The following is a 17951-nucleotide window of genomic DNA, read 5'->3' as shown; positions in this document are numbered from 1 at the left end:
GGCTGGGAGCTTAATTTTCCCCCAGACACGGGAGTACACGGTGGAGCCCTGAGGAACACTTTAAAATTCGCACGTGACGTTCCACCGGAAGTGACGTGCTAGAAGCTGACCGGAAATTAGGTAATTTCGGGAGGAGATTGTGACGGAACCATGGAGGCACTTCAGGGAATACTTCAGATCCATCACCATGTCCTCCTCCAACAGCGCGGACAGCAGGATCGCCTTGGACTCGGGGATGCCGGCCATGTGAGCGGATCATGATATGTCCTGCATCAGGAGGCTCAGGTGGGCTCTACAGTGGGAGCCGGGCTGCTATAGTATCTTTATAGAATCCTTTCTCTCTCTGTTTCTTTATCTCTCTAATCTTTCTTTTTTTCTTTCTCTCTCTCTGTTCTTTCTTTCTCTCTGTTTCTTTCCTTCTTTCTCTGTCCTTTCCCCTCTTTCTTTCTCTCTCTCTTCTGTCTTTCTTTCTCTCTGTTTTCTTTTTTCTCTCTGTTCTTTCTTTCTTTTCCTCAGTACAAGTCAGTGTGCCCACAGCACCAGTAGAATAAGAGGGGTAGGAAACTAGGTGGCACTGGTCATATTGAGCCTCTCATACTTTTTTACTTGTGTATAATTATATGCCCTGAGCACCCCCATAAAGTGGGCCAGCCCCAGACAACAGGGTACAAACAAATCACTATTACTATCAGTCCAAGTGGACAATTATATACGTAAAGTTAATGATGTCTTGTGCCAAGCAGTGCAGAGGATCAGAATACACTGAGGAGACCAGAGCAGCGGGGTTTGGGGAGAAGAATTATATGGGGCCCATTATACTGTATGAAGTAATATATGGTGCCCATTATACTGTATGAAGTAATATATGGTGCCCATTATACTGTATGCAGTAATATATGGTGCCCATTATACTGTATGAAGTAATATATGGTGCCCATTATGCTGTATGAAGTAATATATAGTGCCCATTATGCTGTATGAAGTAATATATGGTGCCCATTATACTGTATGAAGTAATATATGGGGCCCTGTTATGATTGGGTCACCGAGGAGGAAAGCAAGACCAAGCTAAGCCACAGAAAACCAGAGAGGTTGGTAACTAAGCAGATTGCAGACCTCTGATCCTATCCACACAACTAGCAGTAGCCGTGGAGCGTACCTACGATGATCCTAGATGCCTCGACACAGCCGGAGAACTAAATAAGCCTAAAGCAAGAAAGGGAAAATCTAAACTGCCCCAGAGCAGACCCCAAAGGAATAGATAGCCCCCAAACATATATTGTCGGTAAGACAAGATGAAAACACAAAACGCAGGTAGGAAAATAGACTGAGCAAACGATGGGGCACACACTAACTAGACAGGACAGGAAAGGACAGACTCTGTTAGCAATCACGCAAAAAACCCTTCAAAAAATGCCCAACACGTCTGATAGAAAAATACTGAAGTCACTAGACGTCGCCCACTATATCAGCACTCTGGTATATTCTGAAAGCAGAGCAAAAAGAGGCCAATCTAATAAGGGACAAAAACAAACTGACACAAGCAGTAACATAAGGATGGAAATTCAGCACAGCCCCACACAAAACTGAAATAGACAAAACCAGATCAAATGTGAACAATAGCAAAAGAACACTTAGCTGAACATGCAGGAACTGAGCTGGAAACTAAGACCTCATGAGGCAGGAAAAAATCACCAGCAGGGATAGCAGGGATAGAGGGAGTCGGCTGTCTTAAATCCAGTCAGAAACTCCAGGTAGGCCAGAAAGCAAATTCACAACAGGGCCCATTATGCTGTATGAAGTAATATATGGAGCCCAATATACTGTATGAAGTAATATATGGGGCCCAATATACTGTATGAAGTAATATATGGGGCCCAATATACTGTATGAAGTAATATATGGGGCCCATTATACTGTATGGAGCATTATATGGGGCCCATAATACTGTATGCAGTAATATATGGGGCCCATAATACTGTATGGAGCATTATGTGGGGATAGGGGATGACTTTGTTTGTTGTGGATGTGACTGCTGGGACCCCCATGATCCTGGAAACGTAGCTTTGAAGAGCATCATGTAAATGGGGCTGTGGTCAATCATACGCACTGTGGTGCCATTCACATGTGGCTCTTCAAATAACTCCTTAAAGAGAGTGATGAGGGGACGACAAAGTATAGCAAAAATTCACTGATCGGGGTGAGGAGTGTTATAGTTTGTGCGCTGGTGGGATTTGTGTGGCAGGGCTGTTTTTTTGTCCCAGTCAGGTCCTGTGCCAGGCCTACTACTGCCATTAATGATCCTTGTTCTGGATACTTGTGTGTTGTTCTTGTATGTGCGTCAGACATCCTTGTGTTTGGAAACTTTTTTTTTCTAAATCAAAATGTCCACTATTATACTCAGTTTTACAGGATAGATATGAAAATTTACTTTGTGTGCGGGGGGGGCATCATTTTGCTGTCCGCCTCAGGCAGCAGAGAGGTCAGGTTCATCCCTGCATGCAGCACATGGGGATTCTATGTGGGTGACATACTGCACATGGGGATTCTAAGGGGGTGACATGCTGCACTTGGGGAGGCTATGGGTGTGTCGTGCTGCGCATTGGGGGGCTATGGGGGGTGACATGCAGCATATGGGGATTCTATGGGGGTGACATACAGCACATGGGGATTCTTTGGAAGTGAACATGGGGATTCTATGAGGATGACAGACAGTACGTGGGGATTCTATGGGGGTGACATGCAGCACATGGGGATTCTATGGGGGTGACAGACAGCACATGGGGATTCTATATGGGTGACATACTGCACATTGGGAAGCTATGGGGGGTGACGTGCAGAACATGGGGAGGCTATGGGGTGACATGCTGCACATGGGGAGGCTATGGGGGTGTCGTGCTGCGCATTGGGAAGCTATGGGGGGGTGACGTGCAGAACATGGGGAGGCTATGGGGTGACATGCTGCACATGGGGAGGCTATGGGGCTGTTGTGCAGAATATGGAGATGCTATGGGGTGACATGCTGCACATGGGGAGGCTACGGGGGTGACATGCTGCACATGGTGAGATTATGGGAGCTTCTTGCAGTGTATATAGGGAGGCTATGTGAGGCTCATGCAATATATAGGGAGGTTGTGTGGGGCTCATGCTGCATATGGGGAGGCTGTGTGGGGCTCATGCAGTATATAAGGGGCTGTGGGAGGGTTCATAGATATATAGAAGAGGCTCAATAGAGGAGTCGTTCAGGAAAGGTACATGTGCCTACATCTGGGTATCCTCCTTTACACTACCTGCGCCTATACACTGCCCTGGGGTTACAGCTTCACCTGTGGGGAGCTATACCATCTATGCTGCAACACATCATCAGCCCCAGAGGATTTGCACGCAGCATTGGCTTAACATCTTGCTTGCCAAACACCACAGGTGGCGTCACAAACTATTTCTTCACATAAACTATATCACAAACCACCATTGATTTGGGCGCCCAGGGCCACGGACCGGGTCAATGCTGCTGTGACACATCCACTGACACCGGCCCGGTACCGAGTACCCCACAGCCCTGGGACGGGGGCGACCCAAAAGTGCTGCGGAATATGTCGGCGCTATAGAAATAAAATGTATTATTATTATTACAGTGTATATAGTACAGGAGTACATAGTAAGGTGAGGGAGGTACAGGGTACAGTACAGGGGTATATAGTGAGGCGAGGGGGTACAGTGTACAGGGGTATATAGTGAGATGTAGGGGAAAAGTGTACAGTACAGGGGTATATAGTGAGGTGAGGGGGTACAGTGTACAGTTCAGCGGTATATAGTGAGGTGAGGGGAAAAGTACAGGGGTATACAGTGAGGTGACAGGGTACAGTGTACAGTATAGGGGTATATAGTGAGAGGGTACAGTGTACACTACAGGGGTATATAGTGAGGTGAGGGGGTGCAGTGTACAGTACAGGGGTATATAGTGAGGTGAGGGGGTGCAGTGTACAGTACAGGGGTATATAGTGAGGTGAGGGGGTGCAGTGTACAGTACAGGGGTATATAGTGAGGTGAGGGGGTACAGTGTACAGTACAGGGGTATATAGTGAGGTGAGGGGGTACAGTGTACAGTACAGGGGTATATAGTGAGGTGAGGGGGTACAGTGTACAGTACAGGGGTATATAGTGAGGTGAGGGGGTACAGTACAGGGGTATACAGTGAGGTGACTGGGGTTACAGTGTACAGTATAGGGGTTACAGGTATATAGTGAGGCGGTACAGTGTACACTACAGGGGTATATAGTGAGGTGAGGGGGTACTGTGTACAGTACAGGGGTATATAGTGAGGTGAGGGGTACAGTGTGTGTGAACAGTACAGGGGTATATAGTGAGGTGAGGGGGTACAGTGTACAGTACAGGGGTATATAGTGAGGTGAGGGGGTACAGTGTACAGTACAGAGGTATATAGTGAGGTGAGGGGGTACAATCTACAGTACAGGGGTATATAGTGAGGTGAGGGGGTACAGTGTACAGTACAGGGGTATATAGTGAGGTGAGGGGGTACAGTACAGGGGTATACAGTGAGGTGACTGGGGTTACAGTGTACAGTATAGGGGTTACAGGTATATAGTGAAGGTACTGTGTACACTACAGGGGTATATAGTGACGTGAGGGGGTACAGTGTGTGTGAACAGTACAGGGGTATATAGTGAGGTGAGGGGGTACAGTGTACAGTACAGGGGTATATAGTGAGGTGAAGGGGTACAATGTACAGTACAGGGGTATATAGTGAGGTGAGGGGGTACAGTGTACAGTACAGGGGTATATAGTTAGGTGAGGGGGTGCAGTGTACACTACAGGGGTATATAGTGAGGTGAAGGGGGTACAGTGTACCGTACAGGGGTATATAGTGAGGTGAGGGGGTACAGTGTACCGTACAGGGGTATATAGTGAGGTGATGCGGGTACAGTGTGTGTGAACAGTACAGGGGTATATAGTGAGGTGAGGGGTACAGTGTGTGTGAACAGTACAGGGGTATATAGTGAGGTGAGGGGGTACAGTGTACAGTACAGGGGTATATAGTGAGGTGAGGGGGTACAGTGTACAGTACAGGGGTATATAATGAGGTGAGGGGGTACAGTGTACAGTACAGGGGTATATAGTGAGGTGAGGGGCGGCACAGTACAGGGGTATATAGTGAGGTGAGGGGGTACAGTGTACCGTACAGGGGTATATAGTGAGGTGAGGGGGTACAGTGTACCGTACAGGGGTATATAGTGAGGTGAGGGGTACAGTGTGTGTGAACAGTACAGGGGTATATAGTGAGGTGAGGGGGTACAGTGTACACTACAGGGGTATATAGTGAGGTGAGGGGGTACAGTGTACAGTTCAGGGGTATATAGTGAGGTGAGGGGGTACAGTGTACAGTACAGGGGTATATAGTGAGGTGAGGGGGTACAGTGTACACTACAGGGGTATATAGTGAGGTGAGGGGGTACAGTGTACAGTACAGGGGTATATAGTGAGGTGAGGGGGTACAGTGTACAGTTCAGGGGTATATAGTGAGGTGAGGGGGTACAGTGTACAGTACAGGGGTATATAGTGAGGTGAGGGGGTACAGTGTACACTACAGGGGTATATAGTGAGGTGAGGGGGTACAGTGTACAGTACAGGGGTATATAGTGAGGTGAGGGGGTACAGTGTACAGTACAAGGGTATATAGTGAGGGGTACAGTGTGTGTGAACAGTACAGGGGTATATAGTGAGGTGAGGGGGTACAGTGTACAGTACAGGGGTATATAGTGAGGTGAGGGGGTACAGTGTACAGTACAGGGGTATATAGTGAGGTGAGGGGTACAGTGTGTGTGAACAGTACAGGGGTATATAGGGAGGTGAGGGGGTACAGTGAAACAGTACAGGGGTATATTGTGAGGTGAGGGGCGGTACAGCGCAGTCTCCTCACATAGTCTCCACTCCGTCAGTCTGGAGTCGGTCACTACTACGCATGCGCAGGCGGCAGCCGTGTCTTGCAGGGCTCTGGTGATTGTACTGGGCCTGAGGTGTCCCGGGGTCTCGGCCTCACACACGGCAGCAGCTGGGAGCAGGGAAGCGGCGGACAGATCGTTTCCTCCACTGACAGCATGGAGCCCTGAGCTCACAGCACCGGGAGCCCCGGAGACATTGCGGCCTGAGGCGGGAATGAGCCATTGAGGGAGAGAGGGACCCGCACATCCCCGGGGAGACCGGGAGCAGCGCCGACATCATGGCTCAGGAGAAGATGGAGCTGGACGTGGTGGAGATTCCAGCGGACGGAGGCCTGAGGAGGTCCAACAGCGCCCCCCATATTAACGGGCTGAGGTGAGAGCTGCGGGGGCATAGAGGGAGGGTGGGGGCGTAGACAGTCTGGATATGTAGTGCAGTTTGGGGGATTATAATCAGGCTGGGGGGGCTCAGAGAGGCTGGAGCTGCGAGGGGGGGGACTGAGGTAAACTGGGAGTTTGGGTGTAGACAGAGTCTGAGTTCCTAGTGCAGTTAGGGGGACTTTAATTGGGGGTCAGTAGTTGATAGTATATTTTGAGAATCGGGGGGGGGGCTTGGGTTATATTTAGTCATGACATTTGTAGATAATGGATCTAATTGTGATGATTAATCGGGTGCGAGCAGTAGAGAATAATAATTTTCTTTCTATAGCGCCAACATATTCCGCAGCACTTTACATTATAGAGGGGGGGAATAGTGATGAGCGAGTGTGCTTGGATAAGGTGTTATCATAGCACGCTCATGTCCTACTCGGGTATTTTTGGAAATTCAGAGTGTTCAAAAAAAAAAAATGCTCAAGCCTCCGCTGCATGTCTCATGGCTGTTCGACAGCTGCAACACATGCAGGGATTGCCTGTTTGTAAGGCTGGGCGCACACGTTGCAGATTTGCTGCAGATCCGCAAGTGATTTACAGTACAATGTAAATCAATGGGAAAAAAACTAGCTGTGCACATGCTGTGGAAAATTCCACATGGAATCCCCAGCGGTTTATTTTAAGCAGCATGACAATTCTATTTGCGGATCCGCATGCGTTTTTACACCCATTCCATCATATTATATTCCAATCGGCAGGAAATCCGCACAAAAAACGCACAAAGTCTGCAAAAAAAAGCGCGGATTCTGCCAAGAGATGCAGATTCCGTGCAGAAAATTCTGCACACAAATCTGCAATGTGTGTACACAGCCTTAAGCAACCCCTGCACGTGTTACAGCTCTGAGACATGCAGCGGCGGTTCGAGCATTTTTTTTTCCTGAGCACTCTGAAAATACTCAATTAGGCCATGTGCACACGGTGCGGATTCTGCTGCGGATCCGCAGCGTTTCAGGCTCTGCGGGTCCGCAGCAGATTTAGCTGCGTTGTACAGTACCATAGTTTTCAATGGTAAGCTGAAAAACGCTGTGCACATGCTGAGGATTTTTCCGCGGGTTCAAATCCGCAGCATGTCAATTCTTTGTGCGGAATCCGCAGCGGTTTCACACCTGCTCCATTATAGAGGTGTGATCCCGCAGGGCTAATCCGCAAGTAAACCGCAGGAAAAATCTGCAGCACCTAAAACTACGTGTGCACATAGCCTTAGGACATGAGCGTGCTATGATAACACCTTATCCGAGCACGCTCGCTCATCACTAATAGAGTTCTGTCCAATCAGTCTGAGATCAGATGAGAGAAACTTGTCAGAGAAATCGTCTGCAGCCGTATATTGTGTGCATGTATGTGTATATACGGTAATAATAATAATCTTTATATAGCGCTAACATATTTCACAGCGCTTTACAGTTTGCACACATTTTCATCACTGCCCCAATGGGGCTCACAATCTAAATTCCCTCTCAGTATGTCTTTGGAGTGTGGGAGGAAACCGGAGGAAACCCCACACAAACACGGGGAGAACATGCAAACTCCTTGCAGATGTTGTCCTAATAAATTCTTTTTTTTTTTTTTTTTTTTTTTTGTAAATAACAAAAACAATAAAAGAACACATTTAGTATTGCTGCGTCTGTAACGACCCGCCTTATAAAACTGTCCCACTGGTTAAACCCTTTAGCGAACCCCTTAAAAAAAACAAACAACAAAAAACAATGCTTTATCATCATACCGTCAATAAAAAAGTGCAATAACACGTGATCAAAAAGATCATCTTATCATTGCGTCATCTTGTCCCGCAAGAAACGAGCCGCCATACAGCGTCATCAGCGAAAAAATAAAAAAGTTATAGCTCGCAGAATAAAGCGATGGAAAAATAATTCTTTTTTTATATAAAATTGTTTTTATTGTATAAAAGCACCAAAACATTAAAAAATGATACAAATGAGGTATCGATGTAATCGTACAGACCCGAAGAATAAAACCGCTTTATCAATTTTACCACACGCGGAACAATGTTTTTGTTCATTCTGCGTCCCAAAGATCGGAATAAAAAGCGATTAAAAAAAGTCACGTGCCCGAAAATGGCACCAATTAAAACATCAACTCGTCCCGCAAAAAATAAGACCTCACGTGATTCTGTGGGTCAAAATATGGAAAAATTATAGGTCTCAAAATGTGACGCAAAAACTATTTTTACAATAAAAAGCGTCTTTTAGTGTGTGACAGCTGCCAAACAAAAACCCGCCACAAATAGTAAATCAAACCCCCCTTTATCACCCCCTTAGTTAAGGAAAAATAAGAAAATTAAAAAAAAAGTATTTATTTCCATTTTCCCATTAGGGATAGGGTTAAGGGTGTGTTGGGGTTAAGGTTGGACTTAGAATTGGGGGTTTCCACTGTTTGGGCACATCAGGGGCTCTCCAAACGCAACATGGCGTCAGATCTCAATTCCAGCCAATTCTGCGTTGAAAATGTCAAACGGTGCTCCTTCGCTTCCAAGCTCTGCCATGCACCCACACAGTGGTTTACCTCCACATTTGGGTATCAGCCTACTCAGGACTAATTGCACAACAACTTTTGGGGTCCAATTTCTCCTGTTACTCTTGGGAAAGTAAAAAATTGGGGGCACAAATATAATTTTTGTGGAAAAAAATGATTTTTTTTTATGGCTCTACGTTATAAACTTCTGTGAAGCACTTGGGGTTCAAAGTGTTCACCACACATCTAGATAAGTTCCTTGGTGGGGGGGGGTCTAGTTTCCAAAATGGGGTCACTTGTGGGGGGTTTCGACTGTTTAGGCACATCAGGGGTTCGCCAAACGTGACATGGTGCCCGATCTCAATTCCAGCCAATTTGCGTCAAACGGTGCTCCTTCCCTTCCAAGCGCTGCCATGTGTCCAAACAGTGGTTTACCCCCACATGTGGGGTATCAGCATTCTCAGAACAAATTGCGCAATAACTTTTGGGGTCCTGTTACCCTTGGGAAAATAACAATTGGGGGCGAAAAGATCATTTTTGTGGAAAAAATGATTTTTTAATTGTACGGCTGTATGTTATAAACTTCTGTGAAGCCCTTGGGGGTTCAAAGTTCTCACCACACATCTAGATAAGTTCCTTAGGGGGTCTAGTTTCCAAAATGGTGTCACTTGTGAGGGGTTTCCACTGTTTAGGCACATCAGGAGCTCTCCAAACATGACATGGCGTCCGATCTTCATTCCAGTTAATTTTGCATTGAAAAAGTCAAACGGCGCTCTTTCCCTTCTGCCATGTGCCGAAACAGTGGTCCCCCCCCCATATCAGGTATCAGTGTACTCAGAACAAATTGCACAATAACTTTTGCAGTCCAATTTCTCCTGTTACCCTTGGTAAAATAAAAAAAAATTGGACCTGAAGTAATTTTTTTGTAAAAAAAAAAAAAAAAGTTAAATGTTCATTTTTTTTAAACATTCAAAAAATGAATCACCTGAAGGGTTAATAAACTTCTTGAATGTGGTTTTGAGTCACCGTCAGGAGTGCAGTTTTCAGAATGTTGTCACTTTTGGGTATTTTCTATCATATAGACCCCTCAAAGTGACTTCAAATGTGATGTGGTCCCAAAAAATAAAATAGTGTCAAAATTAGAAATCGTTGGTCAACTTTTAACACTTATAACTTCCTAACAAGAATAAATTTTGTTTCCAAAGGAAAGTAGACATGTGGGAAATGTTACTTATTAAGTATTTTGTGTGCCATATCTCTGTGATTTAAGGGCAGAAAAATAAGTTGGAAAATTGCAAAATTTTCACCAATTTCCATGTTTTTTTCACAAACGCAAGTTATATGAATGAAATTTTACTACTAACATGAAGTACAATATGTCACGAGAAAACTATGTCAGAATCACTGGGAATCACTGGGATCCATGGAAGCGTTCCAGAGTTATAACCTCATAAAGGTCTAATGATCTGCTAACAGCTAAATCAAATGGTCATTACTCCATGCTAATTCTCTTGGATCTCTCTGCAGCATTCGACACTGTGGATCATCAGCTCCTCCTCACTATGCTCCATTCCATTGGCCTCAAGGACACCGTTCTCTCCTGGTTCTCCTCCTATCTCTCCGACCGCTCCTTCACTGTTTCTTTTGCCGGTTCCTCCTCCTCTCACCTTCCCCTTACTGTTGGGGTTCCTCAAGGATCGGTTCTAGGCCCCCTCCTCTTCTCCTTGTACACTGCCCCTATTGGTCAAACAATCAGTAGATTTGGTTTCCAGTACCATCTCTATGCTGATGACACCCAATTATACGCTTCTTCTCCTGACATCACGCCAGCCTTTCTAGAAAACACTGGCGATTGTCTAAACGCTGTGTCTAATATCATGTCCTCACTATATCTGAAACTGAACCTGTCAAAGACTGAACTCCTTGTGTTTCCTCCCGCTACTAATGTACCTACACCCGACATTGCCATTTCCGTCTGTGGTTCCACTATTACTCCCCAGCAACATGCCCGCTGTCTTGGGGTCATACTTGATTCCGAGCTTTCCTTTGCCCCCCACATTCGATCACTGGCTCGCTCTTGTCATCTGCACCTCAAAAACATTTCTAGAATTCGACCTTTTCTTACTTTTGACTCTGCAAAAACTCTTACTGTTTCTCTTATTCATTCTCGTCTCGACTATTGTAACTCTCTTCTAATCGGTCTCCCTCTTACCAAACTCTCCCCTCTCCAATCTGTCTTGAATGCTGCAGCCAGGATCATATTCCTCACCAATCGTTACACCGATGCCTCTACCTTGTGCCAGTCATTACACTGGCTACCCATCCACTCCAGAATTCAGTATAAACTTATTACCCTCACCCACAAAGCCCTCCATGGCTCAGCACCACCCTACATCTCCTCCCTTGTTTCAGTATACCACCCTACCCGCGCCCTCCGTTCTGCTGATGACCTGAGGTTAGTATCCTCAATAGTCAGAACCTCCCACTCCCGTCTCCAAGACTTTACACGTGCCGCGCCAATTCTTTGGAATGCACTTCCCAGGTCAATACGATTAGTCCCCAATCCCCACAATTTTAAGCGTGTCCTGAAAACGCATTTATTCAGACTGGCCTATCGCCTCAACACATTAACCTAACCTATCCCTGTGTGGCAGAGCCAAAAATTTTACCATAACCAGGTTCCCAGCATCATGTTCCCACATGCTTTATGCATCCATTAGCCCTCTGTGTCTGTACTGTTACACACTTAACATTATGGCTGGTCCATACAATCAGGGCAATTGTTACCACCCACCTTTCGTGTCTACCTCTTTCCTCATAGACTGTAAGCTTGCGAGCAGGGCCCTCACTCCTCTTGGTATTTGTTATAATCTACTGTATGTGATTATTGTTATGCTGTAATGTCTATTGTCTGTACAAATCCCCTCCGAAATGTAAAGTGCTGCGGAATATGTCGGCACTATAAAAATAAAATTTATTATTATTATTATTATTATTATTATTATTATAAAGGGACAGTGGTCAGAATTGTAAAAATTGGCCAGGTTATGAACGTGCAAACCACCCTTGGAGGTAAAGGGGTGGTCCAGGTTTGACATGAAAGTCTGCAGTCACTGAATGAGACTGCAGACTTGTGGTTCCTGACATCACACACGGGGTGCGCTGTCAAGATTCTCCAGCACTGGGAGAAAACAGTTATGTGACTGCAATTATGTGATATGCAGGGTCCCTGCCACATTCTGACTGACATTCACAGCCTCCCTCAATACAAGTGAATTAAGTGAAGTTGGACACGTCTAGTTGTTATGTGACCAGGAGTGTGCAGTTAGCATACTTGTGGTCCCTAACCACCCACTACCTGCACTAGAGAATTCTGACAGAGCACAGTGTGCATAGAGTGACTGCAGGCTTTTATGCCAAACCTGGACAACCCCTTTAACGTCAGAAGTCGGCACAGTTCTACCGAACTAATGAAGACGGCTTTAGATCTACTTTGTGGATAAGAGACTAATAGTATAGCTCTACAGATGGCTGATCATGTACATGATTATTTACATTGTGCCTTTTTTGTTCCGCTTTCCACAGTGATCACTCCCAAATATTTCAACCGTATGTAGCCCGTGCTCGCAGAAACAGCACTACTGTGGTGAACCGCCAGACCGTGGTAAGAGCGTGGTGTTATCTGTAACCTAACCATTGCTGACCTTGTGTGTTACTTTCTGAAGCTTTTGGATGGATGTTGGAGCACCTGGTGTGCAATTCTTCAGTCTTAATAAATTGGGGCCTTTATGGAATGTAGATACAAGAAATCTTGCAATGGTTGTCCACTATTTAACCCCTTAATGACATAGTCATGTCCGAAAGTGTTGGCTCCCTTGAAATTATTCCAGTAAATGAAGTATTTCTCCCAGAAAATGATTGCAATTGCACATGTTTGTTTCCTTTGTGTGTATTGGAACAACACAAAAAACTGAAAAAAAAAAAAAATAGGCAGATTGGACATAATTTCACAAAAAAAATGGGCTGGAGAAAATCATTAATACTTTGCCAAAATTTGTAAACAACTTTGTTCCTAGCTGGGGATGCAGCAGTTAACCTGTAAAATCTCGCTGTCAATCTCTGACTTGATTGTGGGGTGCCGATGGCTGCTGTGAAAGTCAGCTTTTAGGTGATCGTAATTTTCAATTTTCATAACAGTGCTGAGGCACTGCCGTGTATAGCACAAGCGATCGCAACTTCAAGTCTCCTGAGGGGATATTAAATACAGTAAAAAATAAATATATTTTTTTAAACATATGGTAAAAAAAATAATTTCAAATCACCCCCTTTTTGCACCATTAAAAAAAAACCCATATATCTGGTATTTCTGCTTCCATAAAAGTTGATCTGTCGAAATATAAAATTAATCCAGTCTGTAAATGCCTGGCGCAGCTCCATATCCTGAAAAATGAAAACGTTACAGGTCTTGGAATTTTTTTTTTTTCCCCACCACTTTACTTAAAAAAAAAAAAAAAAAAAAAAAAGTGTATGTACGTACATATTTGGTATCTGCATACTCTTAACCCCTTTACCCCCAGGGTGGTTTGCATGTTAATGACCAGGCCAGTTTTTACAATTCTGACCACTGTCCCTTTATGAGGTAATAACTCTGGAACGTTTCCATGGATCCCGGTGATTCTGTGCCCGCTCCTGGCACTTAGTGCCGGTTGTCAGCTGTGAGAATCGGCTGACACCCGGCCACAATCGGCCGCACACCACTTGTGTGCGAAGCCGATCGCTATGACTTAATGATCCGTCCATAGTAAGACAGGCCCAGGTCACATGGACGGACCATTACGTTAGACGTCAGAAAGGGGTTACTGACCTTGAGAATCAGATGCCAAGTCAGTTTTACAGTATAGTGAACACGCTAAAAAAAACAAACTGCAATTGTAAAATTGCACTTTTTTTTTTGGAATTTTTTCCCGCTTTCCAGGGCGCATCACATGATAAAATGGTGTCTTTCCAAAGTACAACTCGTCCCACAGAAAACAAGCCCTCATCCACCATATTGATAGAAAAATAAAAAAAGTTGTGGCTCTTGGAAGAAGGGGAATAAAAAAGCTAAACAAAAAAACCCCACAGAAAATGGCCACTGGGTTAATCCTCTTTTTAATGGCCCAAGGGTGATGGAAAGTTTTTTTTTTTTTTGTTTTTTTAAATTGGACTCTTTCCAAGCCAGCACCGCAGCTAATGACCATTACTACCTGTGATTTCATCCCTTTGTCACAGCAAATGAGACACCCAATTGCAGAACCTGCAAAGTTATATCGCTGCTTTAACCACTTTCCGACATAATAGTACACCGACGTCGGACTCCCTCCCTTTGATGTGGGCTCCGGTGGTGAGCCCACATATTTCCCGGGACATATCAGCTGTTTTGAACAGCTGACATGTGCCCTCATTATCCGCGGGTGGAATTGCGATCCACCCACGGCTATTAACCAGTTAAATGTCGCTGTCAAACTCTGACGGCGGCATTTAACAAGCACTTCTAGCAATCGCGCCAGAAATACGCACACACCGGTGACCCGCGTCACGTGACCGCGGGTCACCGATGTGTCGGCATGACAACCGGAGTTCTCCTGGAGGCCTCTATGGTTGTCGGTGCCAGATTTCTGTGAGCGCCACCCAGTGGTCGGCGCTCATAGCAAGAGAGTAATTATACTACATAGAGGTGATCTGATCATCAACTATATGTAGCAGAGCCGTTCGGGTTGTGGCAACTTCTAGTCTCCCATGGAGACTATTGACTTGGAGACTTTTGAAGCATGCCAAAAGTTTAAAAAAAAAAAAAAATGTTTTTAAAAATGTAAAAAAAAATATAAAAGTTCAAATCCACCCCCCTTTCGCCCCATTCAAAATAAAACAATAAAAATAAAATCAAACATACACATATTTGGTATCGCCACATTCAGAATCACCCGATCTATCAATAGAAAAAGGATTAACCTGATCGCTAAAGGGCGTAGTGAGAAAAAAAGTCAAAACAACAGAATTATGTTTTTTTGGTTTGCGCGACATTGCTTTGAAATGCAATAACGGGTGATCAAAAGATCGTATCTGCACCAAAGTGGCATTATTAAAAACATCAGGTCGGTGCGCAAAAAATAAGATCCCAACCAACCCGAGATCACAAAAAATGGAGACGCTACGGGATTTTTTTTAAACAAAGTTTGGAATTTTTTTTCACCACTTAGATAAAAAGGAACCTAGGCATGTCTGGTGTCTATGAACTCTTATTGACCTGGAGAATCATAATCAGTTTTAGCATTTAGTGAACCTAGCAAAAAAGCCAAAGAAAAAACAAGAGTGGGATTGCACTTTTTTGCAATTTCACTGCATTTGGAATTTTTTTTCCAGTTTTCTAGTTAACGACATTGTAAAACCAATGATGTTGTTCAAAAGTTCAACTCGTCCCGCAAAAAACAAGTCCTCACGTGGCCATATTGACGGAAAAATATAAAAGTTATGGCTCTGGGAAGGAGGGGAGCAAAAAACGAAAACGCAAAAAAAACAGTTAAGGGATTAATATGCTTGACACCCCCCCCCCCTGCAAAAAAAAAAAAGAAAACAACTTACAGGTAACATTGATACATGATAAATATAGTAAAATCAAGCATGCTGTATTCCCTTCGGTGGATCCAACATCTGCCATTTTGGTGGTCTGTACCAACCTTGGATGGTACTGTGATTGGCTACTGCAATCAGATGACTGTAATGGTGGGCCGTTTCTATCATTTGATCACTTCAGTAAATTCCTGACCTCTGCAAATTTCCATTGCATATGGTACTGGCGAATAAACTGCATCCATGAGGATTACTGCAGGTGAGTATGCTTGATTTTACTATACTTGTAGAGAGTGGCATGCCAGGTCTGGCACGCCAGTATGAGGAGACTTAAAAGCCTCGCGTGCTCCTCTTCAAAATTAAATATGCAAATTCTCTTCAGACAGGAAGAGGACTTGAACTCTAGCGCCAACTATTGGAAGTAGCAATCCTAAGTCAATATCGACCCTTTATTGAGCCTTGCAAAATAACTTGGGATAAAAGCCAAATCAGAATCTACATTTGCAGACACGGTGTTTCGGGGTATTTCCCCTCATCAGTGCAAAGTATGAGATCTGATTTGGCTAGGTGAGAGGCTAAGACTGGGCCCGTGTCTGCAAATTGAGATTCTGATTCTGCTTCTATCCAAAGTCATATTGCAGGGCTCGTTAAAGGGTCGATATTCGCCTTTAGAATTGCTAACTCCAATAGGAGGCACTAGAGTTCTACTCCTCTTCCTCTCTGAAGAGACAATTAGCATATTTTATTGTACTTAAGACCTCCATGACATTGGTTATTTTGGGGGAAGACAACCACGCCCACTTAAGTCCCATTCCAGGCTTTTTTTTTTTTTTTTTTTGTACTTATTTATAAATTAATATCCCCATCGGTTAGGTATCATTAATGTATGTTCTATGTGTGAGCAAAATACTTACTGGTTACTGTCTTCTACAGTTTCCCGTGATAATTCTGTCCCTCTCCGCCATCTTGTAACCTCAGTTATCACTGGCCGGATATTGCTACTCACTGTTGCTTCCTCTCTTAATGTGTCTGAGAGCTTTGTTTTGTCTCATTGACTTACATTGAAAAGTGACTTCTGGTCCTCCCAGCACTGGAGTGAACAGCTAGTCACAACTGATGTTGCTTGATCCAGAAGAGGCAAAAGATGGTGATAAGTAAATACTTTGCTACACACACACACACACAGGATATACATTACTGATACCTAACTGATGGTGAAATGCAGAGTCGTGCTTTCAAGGGTTGTGCGATATTTCGCTAAAATCTATTGATAATTCTCTCCTCTCAGGTGCCGTCATCCTCTCCTGTACGCATTCCAATCAGCAGACTTCATCAGCTGAAACAGGTAATTTTACCATTAATTCAAAGTAGAAAAGATATTTTTCTTACATCTGTGCATTTTTCATTGTCTGTGGGCCTGACTGAGATAGACAAGTGCTCTACTTCCCCCAATTTAAAACAATCTCCCCTCACTCACCCCAAAAAAAAGTTGTGCAGACATGTTCCTAATCATTTAGGCTGGTTTCCCATTTGCGGACAGAGGGCTGCTGACTTCCTCTGTGAAGCCCCGCCGCGCCTCCTCCGGGTAGCTCCGCCTATTTCTCTATCGCTTCTTTGGGGGACACAGGAAACTATGGGTATATGCTGCTGCCACTAGGAGGCTGACACTATGAAGAAAAAAAAGTTAGCTCCTCCGCAGTGTTCACCCTGCCGACAGGAAGTTGCATGTCCAGTTTAGCTTAGTGTCAGTAAGAGGTGGACACGGGTCTTTCATTAGACCCTTATCTACCTCAATGTGTGTCGTTCCTTTTCAGGTACCAGGAGGGATACAGTGTGAAAGGTCACAACAGTACTCCCACAAACAGACTATGAGTACGGCGTGTACTGCCACCCCGTATCCTCATACGTCTAGCTGTCAGGACCAAAACCCCCTAGCAAAGAAGCGTGCTTAGGTGATCCAGACCTCGTCCTGGCCCTTCGTCTCCCACCTATTCGCCCACCAGAGCCTGTTAGTTGGACGAGATGTGACGTCCTGCAACATGTTTCTGGACGTCTGACACCACATGGAGAAGAGGTTAACATTGCATAAGAAGATAGGTAAAGAAGAGGAAACCCCCTAGGCTCCAGTAGTCTAGGCCCGGCTTATATCGGACCGAGTCCTCCCCTCTCCATGGCCGCTCCTGCCGCACATGTGGGGAGCTCATTCCCTGCCGAGGTCGGCAAAGCCCTCACCACTGCTTGCCGAGTGCTGTGTGGTTCAGGCTTCCCCCAGCTGGTACCCTATTCTGCAGAATAGGCGAAGGTGGGCAGCAGCCTGCTCTCCTCAGGGCAGGTCTCCCACCGCTTCCCCCTGCACCAGACTACCTTTCTGGTAGGATCCAGGTGATAACTCCAGATTTTTTCGGGCCTCCGCACCGAAAGCCCCCCCCCCCCCCTTCGTCGGCGAAGCGCAAGCTCCGCCCTCCATCCGGCCTCCCTTGC

At 45.1% G+C, this 17951-nt stretch overlaps 1 protein-coding gene across 2 annotated transcripts in view; it reads left to right on the top strand.

Moving 5' to 3' along the window:
- The first annotated feature begins 5929 nt into the window (after positions 1–5929).
- Positions 5930–17951, top strand: part of PABIR2 (PABIR family member 2) — a 41467-nt gene continuing 29445 nt past the window's right edge. The window contains exons 1-3 of one of the 2 annotated variants that reach the window (XM_073543521.1): positions 5930–6333; positions 12447–12525; positions 16759–16815. In XM_073543521.1, the coding sequence (XP_073399622.1) occupies positions 6239–6333; positions 12447–12525; positions 16759–16815 (231 nt within the window). In that variant the 5' untranslated portion in view covers positions 5930–6238. The remainder of the gene's footprint in view (positions 6334–12446; positions 12526–16758; positions 16816–17951) is intronic. The other variant, XM_073543520.1, reaches the window with a different exon arrangement.

The sequence above is a fragment of the Dendrobates tinctorius genome, unplaced genomic scaffold, assembly GCF_039654945.1.
Source record: "Dendrobates tinctorius isolate UK_male_01 unplaced genomic scaffold, ASM3965494v1 ptg000133l, whole genome shotgun sequence".
In the NCBI taxonomy this organism is placed as follows: Eukaryota; Metazoa; Chordata; class Amphibia; order Anura; family Dendrobatidae; genus Dendrobates; species Dendrobates tinctorius.
This window is presented reverse-complemented; position numbering and strand designations above follow the sequence as displayed.